This window comes from Furipterus horrens, unplaced genomic scaffold, assembly GCF_987537825.1.
Source record: "Furipterus horrens unplaced genomic scaffold, mFurHor1.1.pri manual_scaffold_17, whole genome shotgun sequence".
NCBI classification, from domain to species: domain Eukaryota; kingdom Metazoa; phylum Chordata; class Mammalia; order Chiroptera; family Furipteridae; genus Furipterus; species Furipterus horrens.
Genome location: NW_028327187.1, coordinates 109,294,162 through 109,316,022, shown reverse-complemented (window position 1 = coordinate 109,316,022; position 21,861 = coordinate 109,294,162). Strand labels below are relative to the sequence as shown.

The 21,861-nt window shown below is 42.7% G+C and overlaps 1 protein-coding gene across 4 annotated transcripts in view; it reads right to left on the bottom strand.

Moving 5' to 3' along the window:
* The window catches only part of PHKA2 (phosphorylase kinase regulatory subunit alpha 2), a 59,646-nt gene that overhangs the window by 12,294 nt on the left and 25,491 nt on the right, over positions 1–21,861 (bottom strand). For 3 of the 4 annotated variants that reach the window (XM_090264405.1, XM_090264404.1, XM_090264406.1), the window contains exons 12-25: positions 20,599–20,694; positions 17,315–17,422; positions 16,858–16,936; positions 15,397–15,531; positions 14,378–14,487; positions 13,093–13,237; positions 12,747–12,825; positions 9,260–9,432; positions 8,302–8,478; positions 4,988–5,076; positions 1,821–1,954; positions 1,269–1,425; positions 279–358; positions 16–94 (exon numbers count right to left, since the gene is read on the bottom strand). In XM_090264405.1, coding sequence (XP_090120531.1) covers positions 16–94; positions 279–358; positions 1,269–1,425; positions 1,821–1,954; positions 4,988–5,076; positions 8,302–8,478; positions 9,260–9,432; positions 12,747–12,825; positions 13,093–13,237; positions 14,378–14,487; positions 15,397–15,531; positions 16,858–16,936; positions 17,315–17,422; positions 20,599–20,694 — 1,641 coding nt within the window. The remainder of the gene's footprint in view (positions 1–15; positions 95–278; positions 359–1,268; positions 1,426–1,820; positions 1,955–4,987; positions 5,077–8,301; positions 8,479–9,259; positions 9,433–12,746; positions 12,826–13,092; positions 13,238–14,377; positions 14,488–15,396; positions 15,532–16,857; positions 16,937–17,314; positions 17,423–20,598; positions 20,695–21,861) is intronic. The other variant, XM_090264407.1, reaches the window with a different exon arrangement.

Below are 21,861 nucleotides of genomic sequence, written 5' to 3'. Positions count from 1 at the left end.
CCCCAGCCAGCTTACCTGTGTGAGGACGGCAATACTAATGTCCTGCCCGCTGGCTTCGTAGATGAGTTTTGTGAGCTCTTCCGGGGGGAGGGGCCTGGGAGGACACAAACACCATAAAAGATACCCAAACGGTGTCTCCTTGTCCTCCGTGGAAGATTCTTATTTTCCTGCTGGAAGCTCCTGAGTGACAGTGAAAAACCCTCTTCCTGAATGGTGGATGGCACTGATGTTTCCCCAGTGACCCCCACAAACCTGAGGGCCCCAGGCTGAAGACTTACGCAGAGATGATCTTCTCCCGAGGCTCTGGTGGCAGGCCCACTGTGAGCTGCGTTTGGTGTGATAGCAGGTCTGTGCAGGCCTACTCATTTAGGGGAAAGGGTTGAGGAAGAGAGGAAGAGGGAAAGGGGAGAGAGGGAGAGAGAGGGAGAGAGAGAGAAGGAGAGGGGGAGAGAGTGAGAAAGGTAGACAGAGGAAGAGGGGGACAGGGGAAGAGGGGGAGAGGGGCAGAGAGGGAGAGAGAGGGTAACAGGAGTAAATGAGCAAAGCCAAAGGGGAAGGGTACTATAAGATCATAAATTTACCTTTACAAACTTCATGAACCTTGTTGCCATTTATTTGAAAAAAAAAATCATTCTCACACCCCAGAATGAGCAACCCAGGCAGATCTGCATCCCTGCGATCTTTGTGTCCCCAATCTGTGGCCCCAGGCCTGGCTCTGCAGGGCCTGGTAGTGGGTATTTAACGCCCATTCACTGTAGCAAACACACTGCATTCCGTGATATGGCACAAGGGGGATGGGCTGTCATGAGTCCTAAGATACCAATGTTAAGGGTTAATAACCATATTATAGTCTTAAATTGTCACTTTTCCCATTATTCACATATAATAAATACCATCCCCTTACCATAACACTGGACTTTAATGTCTTGGAAAGCAGTTCTGGATTTTGCAGGGCAAGGATGATTATACTACAGATGTACAGAAAGAAAAGAGCTCTGTTTAAGAGTGTGGCAGGCCACAAAGCACTTTTGTTTTATTTGTTGGTAAACCTTTTTCTGCAGCTAAGAAACAACAAAACTAACCAACTTTGGTTTCATTTCTTCTGCTCGCCTTCCAAGAACAGTGGGAGGTCAGGAGAGGAAGGCCCACTCCACCTATATATTAAATAGCTGGTTTCCTATACAAATAAGAGGTGTTTGCCTTCAGCTTTCACAATAGGAAGAGTGCATGGGGCTAGAAAGGACAGACAGCCAGAACAGTGCTCTGACCTCAGCCAGGACCTCCACTTTCTTTCTGAGCAGGCCAGAGATATAACGAATCAAACCCCACTCCTGGTTCAGGCCGGCTTTCCCATAGAGCTCGCTGAGGAGGTTTTGAACTGTGACCCCGTGCTGTCCGGAGAGATTTGTATCCCAGCTGGGGCCCCTGTAAAGAGACAGAAAACCCAAGAAGTGTGGCCAGAATTGCAAGCTGGATTCTCCTGCGGCAAAGCTCACTTGGGAGAGAGGGGAATGAATCATGCACACTCTGCCAAGTGCTTGGGGCCCTCCCCCTGCTGCCGGATCTCAGGATCAGGTTGAGGTTTACCAAAGCATCCCTTCTGCCCATTTGAAACAGAAGGAAATGGTGAGATCCTGGCCTCTCCAGCATCCTTGTCCTGAGAGGCCAGCATGAGCAGGCAGAAAAGGGATGGAAGTCTGTAGTGATCCTGGGTAATTTGGGTGATAGAGTCATGACCCAGCTTGGTAGAAGGCCAAGAAGACAAGGACAGAATGAAGGAGACTGGGGAAAGCTTGGCCTAGTAAAGACCAGAAACTTACTTTATTACATACAGGATGTACAAAATGTCTGCTTGGTCTTGCAGGTTTGAACAATCTTTCAGCTGCTCAACCAGCTTCTCACAGTCCACGTCACCATGGTCGTCTCTGGGCCACTGGAAGTCACCTTCGGGGGCCTAGCCATAAAAAAGTCAAAAAGCAGAGAAGAGCTGAGCATGCGAACTTTGAGATGAGGAAGTTACACACCAACATGCTCTTGGAACTCTGACACTGTGCTCCAGGTTTTCAGTGAATCTTTTTTTTTTTTTTTAAGTATATTTTATTGATTGTGTTGTTACAGGAGTCCCAATTTCTTTTCCCTTTGCTCCCCTCTGCCCAGAACCCCCCTTCCCTCCAGCAATCTCACCCCACTTAGTTCATGTCCATGGGTCGTGCATATAAGTTCTTTGGCTTCACCCTTTCCTATGTTATTCTTAACTTCTCCCTGTCTATTTTGTACCAACCATTCATGCTTCTTAGTCCCTGCACCATTTCCCCATTTCTCCCCTTTCCCCCTCCCAGCTGATAACCCTCCTAGTGATCCCCATACCCATAATTCTGTTCCTATTCTGGTTTGCTTAGTTGGATTTTGTTTTTATTTTTTAGATTCAGTTGTTGATAGCTGTGAGTTTGTTGTCATCTCAATGTTCATAATTTTGATCTTTTTCCTAACTAAGTCCCTTTGACATTTCATATAATAATGGCTTCATGATGATGAACTCCTTTAGCTTTACCTTGTCTGAGAAGCACTTTATCTGCCTTCCATTCTAAATGATAGCTTTGCTGGATAGAATAATCTTGGTTGTAGGTTGCTTTTCATTACACTGAATACTGCTTGCCAGTCCCTTCCTGCCTACAAAGTTTCTTTTGAGAAATCAGCTGACAGTCTTATAGGCACCCCTTTGTAGGTAACTCTGCTTTTCTCTTGCTGCTTTTAAGATTCTCTCTTTATCTTGAATCTTTGGCATTTTAATGATTATGCGTCTTCATGTGGTCTTCTTTGGATCTAGCTTGTTTGGGATTCTCTGTGCTTCCTGAACTTGTATGTCTATTTCCTTCGCCAAATTTGGGAAGTTTTCCTTCATTATTTTTTCACGGAAGTTTTCAATTTCTTGCTCTTCCTCTTCTCTTTCTGGCACCCCTATGATTCGGATGTTGGCATGTTTAAAGTTGTCCCAGAGGTTCCTAAGCCTCTCCTCATTTTTTTCAATTCTTGGTTCCTCATTCTGTACAGGTTGACTGTTTTTTTCTTCCTTATGTTCCAAATCATTGATTTGAATCCCGGTTCCTTCCCTTCACCATTGGGTTTGTGTGGATTTTCCTTCACTTCATTTAGGATAGTCTTCACTTCTTCCCTATGGGTTTGCTATACAAAAGAATATCTGTCAAGCCTATGAGCATCTTTATCACCAGTGTTTTGAACTCTACATCTGTGAGGTTGGCTTTCTCCTCGTCGCTTAGTTCTCCCACTGGAACCTTGATCCATTCCCTGTTTTGGGCCATACTTCTCTGTCTCCTCATCTTGATAGGCTCCTCATCTTGATAGGCTCCTGTGTTTGTTTGCCTCTGTGTCTTAGGTAGAGCTGTTCCACCTGTTACGTTGTAAGGAGCGGAGCCTTAGGTATTCGTCAGTAAACGGCGACCTGTTTCACCACGTTGTGGCGCTGTATGTGGGGGAGGGGTCCGAGAGGGAACAGTGCCACCTGCACCGCACTTGCCCCTCTTCCAGGCACCTCTCCCACGTCCTTATGGGACTGGGCGCCCCTCTAGATGCTGCTCTGACCATTGTTCTCAGAGTGGTTGGGTCTACGGACATTCTAGGACTGTGGGGCCCTTTAAACAAGCAGACTCTACAGAGAGACCAGCAGTTTCTTCCTCTGCCCCAACCCCCGCCTGTTTATTCAGTCAGAAGCAATGAGGCTTTATTTTCTCCGGCACTGGGACTGTGAGCTGTGTGGCCTGGTCTGGGGCTGGGAACAATCCCCAGGTGTCCCTCCCGAATTTTTAAAATGTGTGACTATGTTTTCTGCCAGCCTGCCGCTGCCACTGCTGCCTCTGCTGCCGCCACCACACCATGTCCTTTCTGCCCTGGCTCCGCCCCTCCTACCTGTCTGGATGAGTATTTCTTCTTTATATCTTTGTTTGTTGGACTTCCATGCAGCTTGATTTTCTGGAACTTCTGGTTGTTTCTAGTTCTGAGGTAGTTGTATTCCTTCTTAGTTGTGGAGGGAGATGCAGTGTGTCTGTCTAGGGCTCCATCTTGGCCAGAAGTCTTCAGTAAATTTTTTGTAGCTTTTTATTTATGTGCTTTACTATTTTTGATCAGTGAATCACTGTGTCAGGCAATGTTTGCAAGAGAATGGACTGACAGGTTAAAATATGTATGAATTTTGTTTATTCCAAGTTCACAACAACAAAATTAACCCCCGGTTTAGAACCTATGCCAGCAGTTACCTTCGGAGTGGAGGGGTAGATGCGACTGGTAGGGGCACAACAGGTGGTCGGTCACTTACCCACGTTTGTTGGCGTGGCGATAATTCATTGAGCTGTATACTTACATTCTATACACTTTTCTAGATATGCTACACTTCAATAAAAATGTTTTTAAAACAAAAACAAATGCAAAATCTATGTGAGTTTTATACAACGTAAAATTGAGGTTAGGTTAAAATATTCTCCCACAGGCACTGAACCTTTCTATTCATGTGGGATGAAGTCAAGGGAGATTTCTGGATAAAATGAAAAATTATGGGAACCAGCGGTGAACACCCTGAGATTTATTTTCCTGAGGAATCTCTTCTGGTTTTGTAGCCTATTCTGCAAGTAGCCCGGCCTTCACGGGGTGGCACAGACAGGACAGGGCTAGGTAGTGAGCTAGCTTATTTCCTCCCACATGACATAGCTTCTGATGAGTGGGCAAAAAGTCCGTAGCCCTTTTCTACATTCAATCATAAAGGTTTGCACCAAACTCAGTGTGCATGCTGACACAAAGAACATTCTAGACAGCTAAGTGGGTTCACATGGAAACCCAAAATTTCTAATCCTGAAAGTCTTGGATATCAAGAAATATACTCTTTCTTCTGAGTTCAACCATTCAAATGACTTCTTGGGGCTATATAAGCATCAAAGAATATTACACTTTTTAAAAAACGTGATTCTAAATATTTTACCTGTTTTAGGAGTGGCTGAGGAGAATCAACAAGATTTAGCGATTTACGGTGGGCACTTAGAACTTTAGTTGGCAAAGTCATGGGAACAACTGGAAAGTGAAAGAATAAAAAGAATTATTTTGATGAGCAAGAAGGATAAAATATTTCTTTTAAGAGGTACAGTGGTTACTCCTTATTCAATACAAAGCAACTAAAGGAAAGATTACTTATTGAATTCAATTAATTTCAACAGGAATTTATCACATAGCCACATCATGTGCCGGAAACACATGAGCAGGACACAGATCTTGCTTTAAGAAGTAAAATTTCACTTTTTCTTCCTGGTGTTCAGGGAAAAATTACATAGCATCTTAAGACTGGTGTGAGCCTTAGAAATGATTGAGTCCAACTTCTTTTTCTTTCAGATGAGGAAACAGAATCAGAGAGGGTAGACCATTTATCCAAGGTCATTGGCTTTCTCATAATCAAGGTTCTGGGTTTCCTATCCACTGCCAGGCATTAGAGCTTCTGTTTTTAAGCTACCTTTGGATGTGATCATTATCAATATTTATCCACTAAGCCATCTGTATCTTCCAGGCTGCATCATATCATCTTGGGAAAACAGGAAGTTTTCAAGGTACAGATGAAGCATATTTAAAAGGTATTTATAGACCTCCAGGTTACACTAGTGAATTAAACATACATTTTAATTTTACTTCCTCTTAAACCCCAACTAACACTACAGAAAAAATTTTTTTAAGACAAATCCTCAAGAATAGGGAAAAGCAGCAGAGAAGATAATAGTAACAACATTTTTGATGTGGGAAAGCTAATGGATGAAAAATAAAGAATTTAGCCAACACAGGGCAACCAAACCCCAAGTCTGCAGTGGGAAAAACCAAGAACCAGTCAGATTTACATCAGAGAATCCTCAGAAGTCTCAGGAGCTTGCCGTACTATGTACCTCTAGAACTGGGGAGGTTCAGAGTGGGTGGTCCAGAATAGGGAAGACTGGGGAATTGCTCTTTGAGAAGCAGGGAACTCCCTAGATGCTTTCCTCATTTCTACATAGCTTGGAAACTGCCTTACTCCCCTGAAAGAAGAATAGGGGGTCTTCCTGAGGAGAGTAAAGGGGAGGGTCTTGGGAGTGAGTGCTGCCTGGCATGTCAGAAGGCCTGGGTATATTCCTTAGGGGGAATAAGGACCAGACCCTTACCTGTCAAAGAGGAGACTAGAGCTTCTCTGGGAAATCTGCCCGGCTTATACCATAGACCCAACAGGCCCCACCTACATGCTTTGAGATTCCCATGCATGAGCAGATAACCAAGGAACACCCTGCATTGAAGGAAAGACTCTAATGTGTTAGATAGAAACAAAAACAAACAGGAAAATGGACTTGGGGGAAATGGAAACCATTTAGAGAGAAGAAACTGTAAAAAACAAACAAAAACAAAAAAGCTGCCATTAACATTCTTAGAGCAGTAAGAAATTATATTGTATGCATGAAATAAAAATAATGTAATTCAGAGAACAAAGATTTAAAACATGATAGCAGAAGTGAGAAAACTCAACTGAGGGGGTGGAACAAAAAGTTAAAGCAATTGCTGTCAGAACAGAACAAAAGACAAAGAAATGGAAAACAGATGAGAAACAATAAACGCTTCTCCAGGAGGTCAACACTAAAATCACAGAGTACCAGAAAGAAAGAACAGAGAAAATTCAGGGTAGGAAATGAATGCAGAAATTATTTAGAAAAACTTTACAGGCCTGAAAAACATAAATTTCCAGACTGAGAAGACCCAATGAGTACCCAACACTATGAAGGAAAATACACCCAGATCAAGGCACATCACTGAAATTTCAGAACCCTGGGAATAGAGAAGATCCTAAAAATCTTGAAAGAGAAAAGGTTTATATTTGAAAGCTTAAAAATCAGAATGGATTTCGGTTTCTTAAAGCAATACTGATATAAGAAGATAATAAAACAATGCTTTCAAAATTCTGAAGAAAAATTTATTTTCAATCTAGAATTCTATACACAGCCAAACTCTCAAATGGGTATAGAGTATTTGTATATATTTTCAGACTTGCAAAGTCTCAACAATTTCACTCACCATGCTCTGTTTCTCAGGAAACTGCTAGGTGTCCTCCAACAAAATAAGAGAGGTAAGCTAAGAAAGGAAAAGTTGAGACACAGAAAACAGGAGGGCCAACAAGGACATCTCAAAGAACTCTCCAGAATGATGGTGAAGGGAGATCCCAAGGTAAAATCTATATCTTGGACATGGAGGGCAACCATGCCGAAGGGGCAATGGGCTTCAGAAACAAACAAGGGTGTCATCACCACATCCTCTTCCATTGTATCATTGTTTTTTAACATACTGAGACTATTCTAGAATATGCTCTACCAAAGGAATAAATTGAGAAAGGGGAACATCCAAGATTCAAGAACCAGGGAACCCAACTGAAGAGATAAGCAAAGGAGATTCCAAGGATTATGGTAAAGAGAAGTCCCAGGTGTGCAACAGGCCTGGACCTCAGACAGGAGACTCATGGATTCTAAGAAAAGTCATTAAACTGAGAAATTCCTGGGTATGACTGACCTGGTGGAAATTTGAATTGAGAGGCCATTGGAAGGTGTAAAAAGGAAGCAAGGCAGATTAAAAGATAGGGCAACCATTAGCTTTAGAAAAAAAAGTATAGAGAATATTTACATACATACAATAATATAAAGAGTACTGATTTATTTATTTTTAGAGAGAAGGGAAAGGAGAGAGAAACATCTATGTAAGAGAGAAACATTGATGTGCAAGAGAAACATCAACCGGCTGCCTCTCGCACACCCCAAACCAGGGACATGGCCCACAACCCAGCCATGTGTCCTGACTGGGAATCAAACTGGCAATCTTTGGGTTTGTGGGACAATGCCCAAACCACTGAGCAATACCAGTCAGGGCTGGAGTGAGTACTGATTTAACTAAGCTTTAATACAACTACATTGGCAGGTTAGGGGAAGTGAAGCAGAGAAGTGGTGATTTAAGACACCTAAAACCTCACCCCAAAAGAAAGAGTCAACAGATACCGAATAAAGTCAATGCAGCAAAAGACAGCAGTATACACGCATTATTTTAGAATTATGGAGATATGTGAATGCCAGAAGAAACAACTAATTGTTTAAAGTGGTTCCCTCTGCAAAGGACGGAGGGCAGTGGGGAGGAGAGGGGTGAGGCAGGAAACATCTGCATTTTCTTTTCAGATTCTTTGACTTTTAAATTATGCTCAAGCATTACTTTGATAAAGTTATTTTAACAGGCAGAAAAGAGTTAATAACATACATGGAATTTCCAAACCCTTTGCTTTTGCCATCACAGAAAGTATATCCCGAGTGGAGTGGATGGCACTGAAAACATGGCTGTCTTCTGAAGTCTTCTTACGAAGAGGGGGCAGATAGCACTTCAAGGACGTGCTTTTCAGGAGGTGGTTGATATACTGGTCAAGTTCGTCCGGGCTTTCTGCAATTGGAGAGGCAAGCAAGTCAATGAAAACAAGTTGCAGAAGTATTCTAAGGGCATAACAGTGATTTTATGTAGCGCGCAACACTGAGTAAATTTAGTGGAAGACAACATTTTCATATAGATATTCCCACTCGCACCCCACCCCTGGAGAGCAAAGAGATTTACATAGATAATGTATGTGTTTATAAAGTTAGTGTTGGAGGAAAACTTCACCTTAGGAAAAGAAAATGCAGGTCAAAGTAGTGCTCATAGCACAGCATCCAAACATGAACTGAATATGTTAAAGAGAACCTGAGGGCCAGCAGCTGACATCTGATCTTTTTCTTTTAATTCGTCACAAGTGAGCTAAGCATTATGGGACCCCAGCCCCAATCTCAAGTAGTATCCAGAAGTAAAAATCAGGTCACTACAACCTCAAATCATATTGTTTCAGAACTGTTATATACACAGGATTTCAGCACTCATATCTAACCAAACCTAGATTATTTTACCATTCTTTTGAAAACCCAAGCCCAGTGTTTCCGTCTTCAGACTATATTTTGTGAAAAGTCATCATTCCTGAAACTCTGTCCCTCTAGGTTTAAAAAAGCCCCACTTTTTCAGTTTAGATTTTTAAAGTGGTGTTTTATTGATTTTAACACCCACATATTTTCAAAGCCATTTTTGTTACGTTAATTACCAGTCACCTTTGGTGCTTGCCATGTTAGGGCAATATTATCACAATGCTAAGGTTTGAATAAATTCAACGAACCATCTGCAAAGGCATTCCTAGCTATACCATGATTGTAGGTCTCTTCCAAATATCCTCCCAAATCTGAATCGCTATGAGGACTGAAGCTCCCTTCACTGGCATCATCATCAAACAACTTCTCATCACAGTCTGGATCCAGGAAGGTCAGATACGTGTAGAAAGACGTGGTGAGAAATTCCGAAAGGCTCCCCAATTTTACTCTGCCAAGGAGACACTACATTAGAGATACAGCTACATGTGAACAAACTCCCACTCATAAAATCAGGGAGAGATTTTCAACAACCAGGTGGCACTTCTGCCAGTATCAATAAATACATCCCTCTGCGGTTGTCAGCCAAGAAATTAAAATGGAAATTCAATAGCAAGTATTAAGTGGAAGCACACAGCATATTAACAGCCAAAGTGAATTATGCTGATTTCTAACTTCCTAACCCAACACAAACAGAAATTTATTTTACTGAACCAACCAAAGATTTACAAAACATATTGAGCAAACCTCTTTTAATCAGAACCAACCTTCTGGAGGCTTTTGCCCAGAACAAAACCTTAAGCAATGATTCTCTGGATACACTTGTCCCATCATTTGAGTCCCTACCATGCAAATGGGGTCACACAGGCACAGGTAGGCACGTCTCAGAACCCACGTTTCATCTAGAAGGAATGCGATGGGTAGGCCGTACCCAGATCAGAGCAGATGCTCAGAGTGGTGCTCATATATTACCAGGTTAGGAAAAGTTCCACTGAAAACTGGGAGCCGGGTTTGGCAGTGTGGGGTCCTGCTGCAAAGGCAGCAGCCTCCAAGTTCTGCAGGTCCACCCCCAGGTTCGGAGAGCGGTGGCATATCCACCCTACAGAAAGCAAGCCCGCTCTGTGTGCTTTTTAAAATGTTTGATCTGACAGAAAGAAAATATATTACATCTGTTTTGCTCTTTCTCTTTTTTAATAACGTATTTTCTGCCTCTGAGCATTATCATTCATATGTAACCTTGAAATTATGGCAGCCATCTTGGAACCAGGAGGGTAGCCAGCCAAGGAGACAAAGCTATATGCTGAGAATGGCACAATGGAAAGGTAGAAAGAACGTGGTTTCCTGATGACATCACTGCGCAGCTGCTCTAATTCTAGACTTCCTTTATGTGACAGATGTAATTGTTTGTTAGTTTTATTTTTTATTTTCTCTTACTTGCAGCCAAGACATTCTGATTCACTCAAGCTTACTGAAATTAAAGAATTTGCAAATATTAACAAAATAAAATAAAATGTTAGATCTGGAGGCAGAGAACAGTAAGGTGCCTTGGAGCTACCCACCTCAGATAATGACTTAGTGGAAAAGGCTGAGAGAACAGTTTGAGGAGTAAATTAAAGCAGAGGATGCAACAAATTGATAAGTGCTTGAGCTTCAATGCGCTAATGGACTACATCATAAACATGGGCTGAGGGCAAGAAAAGCCTTTCCTTCATAAACTAATAAGTTCCCCTCCAGGAACCCTGGGGTCTGTTCTAGTGATGGTTTTGCCCTGAGGTTATGGACAGGGGCTAGTGAGATGGAGCCAGGAAAAGGGACAATGGAAAGTTTCCCTCTGATGAACTTGAAAGGAGTCAGGTCAAAGGTGAAAGGCAGCAATTTGATAGCAAGCTACTCCAGCTGGGTCCAAGTAGCAGAGACCGGCATCTAGAGTGAGTTCAGGTTTTTAAAGACCCTCAGATATAAAGGAAAGCAAAATGAGATTCAATTGTTAACTATGAAGAACTTAGTAGGAAAGGTAGCTGATGGAGCCTAGGCATTCCTGTTTCCCTCCCTGGGGCTCTGAATTGCTGTCATTCTCTATAAATGGGAGGCCCCCCCAATCCCTGTGAGCCCCCAGCCGGCCCCACGTGGGGTTAGAGCCTGCCTTCCAGGTCTACACAGGGCTTCTGTGGCTGCTTGTCTTGTGCCTTGGCTCCTTGAGGCAACAGCTCCTTCTCCATAAAGTGGGAATACAGCCCACGTGGCAAAGTGAGGACTAAATGTGACAATGCATACAAAGCAACAAAGAGCACACTGCAAGTGCTCAATTAATAGCAGATACAGTCCTTTTGACAATGATTGTATTTCAATTTAAAGAGCTTATGTTGAAAAACAGTTAATTATAGGCATATGGGATTTTCTCTCGATGATGATGCTGTACACTAGGTGGTAACTTATCCAAACTGGAGGTAAAATGTATGAATGTGGGTGCCAAATGCAGTTATGGCACTAGTACTGGAAACGTACAGGCAAAATGCTGGGGGACAGTCTCACTGACACTCCTGAGAGAGGCCAGGAGAAGTTTGAAGCGAGGGTCACTTCAAGTCCACAGCAAAATTCGCAGCGAGCTCTGGGAGCAGAGTGCCAACCCCAGCACTCAGCCCTGAAGACATCAGGCTCTGTCACAGAAAGACAAATGCTGGATGAGCCCACTTAGATGGGGTACCTAGAAAGCGAAAGTAGAATGGTGTCTCTCATGGGCTGAGAGCCAGGGGAAATGGAGAGTTGTTTAATGGGCACAGAGTTTCAGTTCTGCAAGATGAAAACAGTGGTAGCACAACAATGTGAATGTACTTAATATTACCGAACTGTATGCTTTAAAATTGTTACACGGTACATTTTATGTTATGTGCATTTTACCACAATTAAAAACAATTACTGTGACAGTAGAGTCCCTAGTGTGGGAGGATGTGAGAAGGGCTGATTTCAAGGCTGAAACACTTTTAAGCAACTCGGGGCCAAATGGAAACCTCCCTGAGCCCAGGAAAGGCCACACCTCACTAGGGGCTGGCTTCACAGTGAGGTTCTCCTAGGGCCCTTTTGGCATATCCCAGGGAGTTCAGAGAGATCGGGGCATAGTTACTACAGAGAAAACCTCTGCCTTATGACAGTTACAGGGTATAAAACCAGAAGTTTTCCTGGGAGGGGAGCCCCCATCACTCAAGATGCTTAGCCATAAATACTTGGGAGTATCTGTCATACCATGGGCCTGTAAAGGAATAGGTATCGTTCCACAGGGAATGAGGGAACAATGGTCCAGGCAGGCCCTTTCAGGTGCTCTGCTCTGAGGGTCACTAAGGAATTTGTCAAGTTCTGTAGATTATTCTTAAGGCGACAGCACACTCAAGTCAACTCAAGGAGCATTTATTGAGCACCTGCTGGATCTAAGGCAATGGCTGTTTTCTTCCATGTCTTTTATTAAAAATAGGCACAGCATTCCATACATGCATTCTACGAATGCCACTTCAGGGAAATTGATAGGTTTATCCGTCTATGCCCCGTGTTTCCTGGTGCCTGCGAAAGCTTTACAAACACCCTCCGAATGCTGCTTTAGAGATGATTCCAGTTTCACATGGGTCACTGGATTAACTAAGTTTTAACTTCCTTTTTACTCTAAAGCACCATGCTTCTATGTTCAGCAATTGATACAAAAAATGGGAGAATGGCAGCAAAAGACTTTAAGAAATATCGATGTTACTTTTATTTGTAAAAAAAATCATAAATTACCTAGCTCCTCCAAAATATCCATCCTCTAGTTTTCTAATTGTAGAAAGAACTGCAGGATGAATGTCTGAGCCATCATTAGCTAAGGGGGAAAAAAAAAAGATGAATTAGTTTACTTAATCTGGGGATACTTTTTTGGCGGGGGAAAGGGAAATGCCCTGAAATGTTTTGATCAACACAACCTAATTAAAATGCACATGTCTTAGAAGATTCCCAAGCTAAGAAACTGAACTGCTGAGAACCCCCTTCAATATTTAGCTCTGGTCCATGGGAGCCGTTTTAAACATTGTAAGAAGGGCTCAAAGCAAGAGTGGGATATGAATCAAGAAGATCAAGTTCATGGAGTTACTGAGCATGGTGTGGGTGATTGGGAAGGTGAGCGTGGGTCTGCCTGTCATCCGCCAGCAGGTGCACAGGTAGGCCAGCTCGATCCTCAGCATCTCCACAATCATCTCGTTGTCCAGCGCCAGGTAGAAGTGATGCTGGTCAGTGAACTGCAAGTCAGAACAGGCCAAGTAAGAGGCTGTCCTTCATTTCCCTTGACACAACCCCAGCTGTCATTCACAGCAGTACTAATCCTTGTGTTCTGTTTCCGGAGAAGAAGCTCAGTCCTGGCTGCAATCCACCCAGCATGGGGCTATCCTTCCAATCAGAGAAATGGATCTGTCACCTTCCCAGGAGGTATGGAAGGGAAAGGTGCATGGCTAGATCTATTTAGAGCTCCTCAGATGAGGGTTTAAGCACCTGGCCCAACACCGCTGTTTCTGAAAGGAAATCAATAGTTCCATAATTCCTATTTCTCCAGGGCTGCTGGGCTCAGAGATGCTTTCCAAGTGAGGGCCCCGAGAGCAGGTGGGATGCGGAGACTGTGTTTACCTGATCGATGGCCTGGATAATGTGAACTAAAGGCACTGTGGCCTGATGTCAATGAAAATCAAATAGTTCTTCTGGCCTCTGGACTAGTCCATGCTAGTCCATGCTCTCATCTAAAATTTGTTGCAAAAGGAAATAACTCACAAGATTTAAGTGAGCAGTGTGAGTTAGGGTAAAAAAAGAGCAACTTGGGGCTACTGACCCCTGACTGACTGTGTGCCTAGGCGGTGGTGGTGGGGTTGTGTCCCATGTCGACAAAGTGATACCACAGTTGGTCTTTCTAGGTGCCCAAATGGATGGAAAATGTTTGGTTTGGGTTCCACAAGACTAGTTTCATTTAGAAACAAAAACTCTGGAAGTTCCATAATCAGTATATTCAGGATCCCATCAAGGGGGTTACGGACTGAAAAGCAGACTGGCTATGTGTTACACAGAGGGTGTAATGACAACTTAAGCAAGGGTGAGGGACTCTTGTGATTAGGGGCAGAAGGACTGTGGGTCAAGTGACATGTTACTAGCAGTTTTGTAAAGCAATGTGAATTTCACTGCTACTCATGACTGGAAGTGATAACACACTCAATTTGATTTAAGTCACATGAATTGAGCACCTAGTATGAGTAAATAATTGTACTAGGTAATGGGTGTCATCTTATGTGGACACATGCATGCACACTCAGCCACATTCAAACTGGCTCACCAGCCAGAAAAGAAAGCTTAATGAGAAGATGCTTGTTGGTTTGCTACTGGTCTGCTTTTCTCACCTGAGGTGTGAAAGTAAATATTTGGTTCCTAATCACATATAGTTTAGATGTTCCAAGGACACCAATGTGCCGATATGGTCGCCCACTCAATTTCATATTTTTATTCCGTCCTATTTGAAAAAAAACAAAAGAGAAGCTGGTGTTAGAGTAAAACACAGTAACATCTAATTGAACTGACTTCAGCTAAGCCTGAACTTATTTTTATGTCAAACAACCCACTGTGGGGTTTGGTTTTTCTAACACCACTGTCCTTCTTTAACTGAGACAAAGATGAATTAAAAACAAATCCACCCCTCTTTTCATGCATGTATATGAACAGTACCTGGTTCAACATCTATCTGGAATACAACTATTAAAAGGACTTTATTAGTGTTTATTTTTAATTTACTAAACAAAGTCCTATTTTAGAAAAAGTAAAGAAAACCCCCTCCTATTTTATTTTATTATATTTTTAAAGATTTTATTTATTTATTTTTAAAGAGAGGAAAAGGAGGGAAAGAGAGTGAGAGAAACCTGGATGTGAGAGAAAAGCATTGATCTGGTACAGGCCCCAACTGGGGACCTGGCCCGCAACCCAGGCATGTGCCCTGCCTGGGAATCAAACTGGCCATCTTTCACTTTGTGGGACAACAGCCAACACCCAACCAACTGAGCCACGCTGGTCACGGCAACCACCACCTATTTTAATGGGTAAGTGGTCACTTTCTGAGACTACAGATGAAAATTAGAAACATTATCAAGACACAAAAGACTTTTCCAAAAGTGAATTTTTAAAGGTGGCTGCAGATTGTACAACAGATGTGGCAAATTGCATGGCCAACCTGTGGCGACGTCTACTGAACCAGCATGAGGAGAATGTGCTTGTTTGCCCATTCCCCTTCACACAGAAGTAGTCAAACCACCTGCTTTAGTGCTCTGCCCAATTCTTTAGAATTTATACATATCATAGTCTCCCCCAGATTCAAAACCTAGAACCAAGATGCCTCCTTGCCAAAAATGCCCTATTTCCCCAAACCTACCAAGCTTTGCGTATATGTGACTGAGGATCCGGCCTGGTTGGACTCGGATTGGATAAATGTCAGCAATACTCTGGACATCTATTTCATGTTTCCTCAACAAGTCCTTAATGTGGTTGTTTTCTGCCAGAACAGTAACTGCGAAGAAGAACACACAATCTGCATTACATTGTGGCCCTCGTCTCCTCACATGGATATATGTATCATTGCCCGACTTCTTCCTTGGCCTATGACACACACACTAGCAAGCTTTCCACATATTGGGTGGCTTTGAAAATGACAGCACTTGTAACTACTGCTCTTCTTGGCACTCTCTGGCCTTGCCTCCCGTCAACACCCACGTTGCATACTTATCAAATACACACAACGTACGAGACAGTCTGAGAAGAGCCTTCTAGAAATGGTCTTCAACAGATCCCAAGTCAAATCACCCCATCTCAAATGATGTCTTGCCTTTCCTTTGGTCTGCTTTTATTCTAAACCTGTCTTGTGTTCTTTTCATAAGGGATCAAGAGTGGAAACAACTCCATATGGGGGAAATAGCAGAAGTCTGTGCCCCTGCTCCCAAAGGACACAACTCCCACGCTAGTGCATGCCACCTGCGTCACCACAAACACGTGAGTAATGTGTTGCACTATGATGTTACATATTAATATATATGCTAAAATATATACACATATACACACTTTTAAAAAATAAAATAGAAAACTAGGAAACAATTTATATTAAAAATACATGAGTTTTCCCAGAAGTGGAATCGCTAGGTCATAAGGCAATTCCATGGGAATGTATCCAAAGAAACCCTAAACACTGATTCAAAAGAATATATGTCCACCTATATTCACTGCAGCATTATTTACAATAGCCAAGATTTAGAAGCAGCCCAAGCGTCCATCAGTAGATGAGTGGATCAAAAAGCAATGGTACTTTTACACAATGGAATGCTACTCGGCCATAAAAAGGAAGGAAATCTTACCTTTTGTAACAGCATGGATGGGCCTGGAGAACATTATGCTAAGTGAAATAAGCCAGTCAGAGGAAGACAAATACCATGTGATCTCACTTATATGTGGCATCTAATGAACAAAAACTAATGAACAAAATAGAAACAGACTCATAAAGAGAACAGGCTGACAGCTGTCAGAGGGAAGAGGGTTGGGGGGTTGGGTGAAAACGGTGAAGGAATTAAGCAAATAAAACACTCATAGATAACAGAGTGGTGATTACCAGATGGAAGGGGGTGGGGGTAGGTAGAAGAGTATAAAAGGGGATAAATGATGATGGAAGGAGACCTGACTTGGGGTGGTGAGCACATGATACAGACCATATAGTATAGAATTGTACACCTGAAAACTATATAATTTTATTAACCAATGTCACCCCAAAACATTCAATTAAAAAATTCAAGCAAAAAATACATGGGTTTTACAAAGTTAAATAGGAATCGTAAACATGCTCACAAACCTTGTACTACAACATCAGGTTTGACAGAAGTGGAAAATCTTCTATTTAAGGGGTCAATTTCACCAGTGGCAAGGAATCCCTAGGAAAAAAGGAGCATTAATACCATGAAATACTGACTATTTAAAATTTCACCTATATTGACAGTGAAATATTTGGGGGCTCAAAATATTCAGTATCAACTCCTTTAGATATTTCATGTCAATTGCTTATTTTTGTCTAAAACATAGTAAACTATTTAGATAGCCACTAATAAATGTATTATGTTTTCAGCACCTAGCTCTTCAGGGCTAGTCAAATGTGCCACCATCTGTGTGAGTAAAAAGAATAATAGTAACTAATACTTCCAGAGCATCTGGCTTTAAAGCCGTGAAGATGCCAAAGACATTCACAGCCACACTGGGCAGAGAGCCCCTGTATTCTTCCAATTTCCCATCTGTGAAGCCCCCAAGCCCCCTACCTCTGCCAACAGCGAGCTGAGGATGTACAAGGACTGACCCCACAAATGGGGCAGCTTCCCCAGAGGAACTCTGTCCACCGTGTGGGGATTCTTATACTCTTCATCTACCTGGCAAAGAGAGAAAATCCTAAAATCAGAATGTCAAAGGATAAAAAGGCCCATGTTACTGACATTGGGGAGCACACTGAGGATTTACAAAATGTTACTCATTCACTCCTCCAGACCAATTCTGTGCGAGAGCTGGAACTGGGAGGCTGAGGAGGCTAAACCCTTGTCTGGGCGGTGGAGGTAGAGATGGAGGTCACACTTAAAAGCAGCAGAGGTGGAACTCAAATCTAGGCCTGGTTTCAGGACAGTGCCCTGCCCACCAGCACACTGATGGCAAAAGGCAGAGATAGGCCCTGAAAGCCTGGCTGTCTTCTCTGAGCACAGCTCTAGGCAACAAGATGTTTCACAGCTCATGCTTACATTATGGATACAGTGATCTAAAACATCAGCCTTCTCATGGTGATGCTAACTCAGGCTTCTTCTGTCCTGCTATCTCCAGAGGTTCATAAACTCTGTATGCTTACACAAGAAAACTACCAGAAGGTGGCACTATTTATTAAGGAAAAAAACAATTGTACTATTAGATCATGAATTTTCCGTCAGAGATTCAAAAAGCTGAATCAGTTGGGGGCTTCTGACTCATTAAAATAAGCTACAGTTCTTGTTCTGATGGACAGTGCCAGCTACACATTGTAAAAGTTAGTCTACAACTTTCTCCGTTGTAAACTCCATGCTGACCTGTGGGTTTTTAGTTGTAATCAATGTTGATTGAGAGTAATGCCAGTGACTATACATTTTTCTTTCAGAAAAAAGCCAGCCAATTAAATTAAAGGAAATAGGAAACACTTATCCTTCTTCAAAGGGGAAAATCACACCATGAGGGGAGTCATTCTCTGTGGATTATTAATAAATTTATTCAAATTTTTAAAATTTGCTGTAATAGTAAACATTAAGAAACCCTTAAGCATGTAAACAGAATTAAACATCACCAGTAATCAAATAATCAAATAGGATAACAGTGTGGAAGGAGGTTCTCCAAAATGTCAAAGTGGTTATCTTTGGGTAGTAAGATTAGAGACAGATATTTACTTCTTTCGACAGAGTCATGGCTGTTTTGCAGTGTGCAGGCTTACTTGCACAATCTGATTGTATGTTAAAGCTATTGAAATGTACATAGTGTTCAGAAAGACTGTGAAGATCTAGAATGAGAAATAGTCCATGCAAAGAAAGTAAGACAGACAAGGTGTCTGGATCAGAAGACAGCCTGGCTCTGCCCTCCTGCCACCCATGGGCCACTCCTGCCTCCCTGTGGCAGCATCCCTCTCCCTCTTCTCCACCCCAGTCCTGATCTGCTGCAGGTCCATCACACCAGGCCTTTGCCACTGGCACTACTGTGTCAGCCCTCTATCCCCAGACTAACTCCTCCGATCCCCCTTAGCCTGCAAGCTTGCAGGGGCATAGCTGGCACTGTAACACTTTTGTGCCCCAGGACCTAGCGTGGTGCCTGGCCTAGAGCAGCTGCTTGATACACATCTGCTGAGCACACTTGCATTAGTCTCAAGCTGTCTAATGGAGGGCCCCACGGATGGTTGTGCCTTTTGCACAGGCATGTCTGCCTGAGGAAGTGAGTGAGGCTGAAATCTAGGCTGGATGCTGCATTGGCCTGGTGCTGCGACCACTCCACAGATGAGATCCTTTTTCTAATTTGCACCAAGTACTATATGGGTCTGGGTGGCCCTGTCTGCAGTGGTTTTTACATGTCATTGATGTGACGGGTGAACCTTCTCTACTGTCCTCTGGAAGCAGCCAACACAAAATATGGTTAACATCAAATAGTGCTCAAAATCAGTGCCTTGCTTATGTATAAAACCCACAGGATAAGGGATGTTGTCATGGCAAGTAGAAACCCAAAGGTCAGTATGGACTTTAGAAGAGAGAAGGTTACAGAACAATTTTTTACAATGTGTAGCCAGCAGTGTTCATCAGAAAGAAAAGCATAGCTTATAACATCCGGCAATTACTACAGTCAGGAAAATGTACCACAGATGGATGGCTATTTTCTATCACAAAACAGGTAAAATAGCCCTGAAGTCATTGCTTTCCCTTCGCTCTGCTTCCAGGTTCCAAATGACCTCCCATTACTAATTTTGTTCTGAGAAATGCCTCAGTACTGGAAAGGGGGCACTCTGAATACATAGTTGCTGGAAAATAACTACCCAGACCCCCACAATCAGCCTCTCCCCACCAATACATACATATCACTTATAGTAAAATGAATACATTAGCAGGACATCTAGGTCTTGGACATTTAGAGAGAAAGTAGGCTTCATGGCCTGATCAGTACAGTGAGGGACTCTCTCCACCTGGAAATGTAGCACCCATTAGGAGGCAGTGCGGGGCTACAGGGAGGCCCTGACCCTGGGGTCTGGTTCCAGGTGGAGCTTAGTGCTGTCTGAGCCCTAACAGGTTCCATAGCCTCTCTGGACAGAGGCACACAATTTTAGAGGCCTCACCATTACCCTGATCACATGCTTGTGGGCCTGATTCAACCACAGAACCCCTAAACCCAAGCTGTGGCATGACAACTTCTGCTGGGTTACGATTCCCTGTAGGCCCTCCCAGTTAAGGGGAAGACACTGCTCTCTGAAGTCTCTTCCTCTTGCAAATGAGATAATGAAGCTTTGAAGCAACAGGAACATCTGAAGGACAAATAGCCTTGAATCGAGAATTCTTTCTTCTAAACATGAGACACATAGAGGGAAATCTTCCCATCAAGAAATATAGGTCCATCATGGCCCAATTTAGGAAAATGGATAGAACTAAACTGTCTTTAGTCATCTTGAAACTGGCCAATTTCTCTCCCTAATATAGAATGTCTTGAATACTCATGCTCTAGCTTTGGAATGGCTTGACTCAAAGGAAGAGATTCTTAACTATCTCTACCCTTCTGTGGATATGTGTGAGAGCATGGCGTCCAACAGTGTTCTGTGCATTTTAGGGCTCATTTGGCCTTATGCTCAGGAGAGGGACAGGTAGCCCCTGAAGGTCTTCAACTGGCACCTCACTTGGGCACCCTTTCCCAAGCATGGCTCCAAAGCCATAACTCATGTGATACACAGGAACACTACCAAAGGCTTTACAAACCACTTCTGGAGAAAAAGTGTTAGGTCTGGAAGGGGTATGGAAAATAGGAAAAGGCCAAGTCGCTTCGTTCTCTACAAGCAGGGCCTGGTTACCTTGTTAGGTGGGATGGCGTAGAGTTCTGGCACCAGGTGAATCCCATTCTTGCCCCTGATTAATATTCCCTCCAGGGCCTCTCGGTATTCTTGGACCTGGAAAATAGCCCCATCCCCCACGGTATGAAAGAGGGGTCCTTACTGCTGTATCAGCAGTGCAACACAGCAAAACAGCTCCCTTGGCAACAGATTAAAAGTGGTACACAGGGCCAAGAAATGCACAAATACTTCAGCTCAAGGAACGCAGGAGCAACTGGGAGTCTTGCTGATGGCAAATGTTGGAGAAGCTAAACTGGTCTTTTTTCTATGTTGTCTTTAACTCATGAGTTAAATATCTCACTCTTAATGTCTCACATATTTAAATTTTGTCTAACCAGCTAGATGATAAGCTTCTTGGAGTGGAGGCCAGATCTTAAGTGGTACATCCCACTTCCACCTATGGGTAGTTTTCCACTAAGAGGCCCTCATTCAAATATTTATCACTCAAGAAACATTTACTGAATGAATCTGGTGTGAGGAAAAAGAAGAATATGTACTATGACCCATGTACCCCTATTCTTAGGATGCAGTACTCAATATAATGAAAGCTGTTGATGTAAACATTTCTGTGAAATCAAAAAGGTGCTGATAAAAAGCTAAGTACTAAAAGGGAAAAGAAGAAAGGGGAAAAGAACCCTTAACCAGCCACCCAGCTATTTAACACATCTTTGGAAATCCCAGTTAAACACTTCGCAGATCTCATTTTCTTTTCTTTAGAAATTTGTGGACAGCAGAGGAAGACGACGGGTGCGTCATTTTTTTAAATGTCATTGGGCAGCAAGTGAAAGAGAAAGCATAGCTGTAAGGGTAGTAAATTCTGTGAGATCTAGAAAATAAGGTACTGAATACAGTCCTTTTTGTCTCCTTAGCTTTTTGTTTGTTTCTGATCATTGTCAAGGTTGTTCACAATTGAAATTCCAACTCAATCCTTTTGAGATGTTTCAGTTCTGGGATAAAAAGACAGAAAATATAAGACTCACAATAATCACTAAACCGTAGAGTAAGAATGAACAAATGGGGGAACAGTAACATTTTGAGCTTGCAGCGTCCCCCACCCTGGCATTCCTGAGCAGAGGCAACTTTCAAAAATTAAAATAAATCTTATATTGCTCATCCCACCCCAGAATATGTAATTCAAACAGGCTAAAAAAATGGCAGATATGAGCAGGTTAAAAAAGTGGCAAAACATTGAGTTCAGCAGTCGCTTACATAAGCTTTACAAGA